The sequence below is a fragment of the Rhagoletis zephyria genome, unplaced genomic scaffold (assembly GCF_001687245.7).
Source record: "Rhagoletis zephyria isolate East Lansing unplaced genomic scaffold, Rhagoletis_zephyria_1.1 Rzeph_scaffold_00429, whole genome shotgun sequence".
Lineage (NCBI taxonomy): Eukaryota > Metazoa > Arthropoda > Insecta > Diptera > Tephritidae > Rhagoletis > Rhagoletis zephyria.
This window is the reverse complement of record NW_016157513.1, coordinates 225,527-226,949: the sequence shown is the minus strand read 5'-3', so window position 1 is coordinate 226,949 and position 1,423 is coordinate 225,527. Positions and strand designations below refer to the sequence as shown.

Below are 1,423 nucleotides of genomic sequence, written 5' to 3'. Positions count from 1 at the left end.
GGAAGTTAGAGGGAGCTCGAGCCCCCCATGATCGAAATGTCAGTTAATCGTTATTATCTTGTAATTAATTGCAATGATTATTTTTTTCCTTGCGCTTAATCATTTGAAACATTAATATGGTAGTAAACTTTCATTGGCATCCCAAGTTCTAAGCCAAAATTTCAACTTCCAGTCGGCATGGGCGTAATCATAGTCTAAATAAAGGTTATCTGCAGCTTTTCGCCATGATTTTCAATGGCATATCTGTCAAAAAAGCTGAAACTAACTTTAGAATGGACTTTATTTCGACTATGAATTTGCTCCCATGTCTTTGTTGGGCGTTAATTTTGAAGAAATAATCAGAAATAAAAAAAATGTCTATGAAAATAGCTTGGTTGTCTAATTTAATCAAACACAGCACACTGTCTTACAAAATGTATGTATGAGAAAAATCTTATAATAGATAAGAAAAGATTGACGCTTACACAATCCATTAGTGTTTGGCCGAGCTTATCCTCCAATTTGTGGCGTGCGTCTTGATGTTGTTACACAAAGGGGAGAACCTAGAGTTTTACGCCGATTGTATTTTTACGAGAAGCTGTTTTTATGGCTGAAACACACTCAGGAGGTGACCGTTATTAGAAAATACCATTTTGTTTTTTATGTTTTGATGTTGATCGGAAACTGGGCTTGAACCCAGGCCCAGCGGAATGGTAGCACGCACTGCTAACCACAGCGGTCGCCAATAAAGTAAAAACTATTATAATTACAAAGCAAAAAGTATAGTACTATCTATTATCTTAAAGAAAGAAAATGAGAGAAAATAAATTTTTAACCTAATTGTTTGCCTTGTTTAATATATCCATTTTTCAGATACCGGACAACTCAAGATTCTTGGTCGGCCAGTATGTAACTATTCATGATGACGTCATAAGTCATGTGAACATATCAAATGTAAAGGAGGAGGATGGTGGCGAGTACGCCTGCACAGCACGAAATGCAATCGGAAAGTAAGTATATAATTATCGTCGTTTAAAGTACAAAACCGCGTAGCAACAAAATGCAAAACCGCGTACATGAGGTGCGATAATTATTTGCTATAGAGTAAAAACACTCATATTTCAAAATGGTTCTCTTTTTTATTAAGCAATCGCATTGTGACCAGTATATTTCAGGACGAATGGATAAAGGTTGAGCCATGAGCTTGTGTGCCCAAATCCAATTTTTGGCAAAAAATGTCAGGGATTTTTTGTCCAGGACATAAGATCAAAAATCATGCTTACAAGCAGCGTTGCCAGGTTGACGTTTTTAACGTCATTGGGACGTTTTTTGTACCCTGTTGACGTTTGGACGTTTTTTGTGTAAAAAATGACTTTTTTTAACTTCCCAGTAATTTTTCTTTGTTACTAAATCTTATAAGTAGAACTGATTTTGAATTATTTTC

At 35.6% G+C, this 1,423-nt stretch overlaps 1 protein-coding gene across 1 annotated transcript in view; it reads left to right on the top strand.

Moving 5' to 3' along the window:
* LOC108359648 (Down syndrome cell adhesion molecule-like protein Dscam2) overlaps nucleotides 1–1,423 on the top strand; it is a 235,765-nt gene that overhangs the window by 18,843 nt on the left and 215,499 nt on the right. Inside the window, exon 3 of the mRNA XM_017611583.1 lies at nucleotides 853–989. Within this exon, the coding sequence (XP_017467072.1) occupies nucleotides 853–989 (137 nt within the window). The remainder of the gene's footprint in view (nucleotides 1–852; nucleotides 990–1,423) is intronic.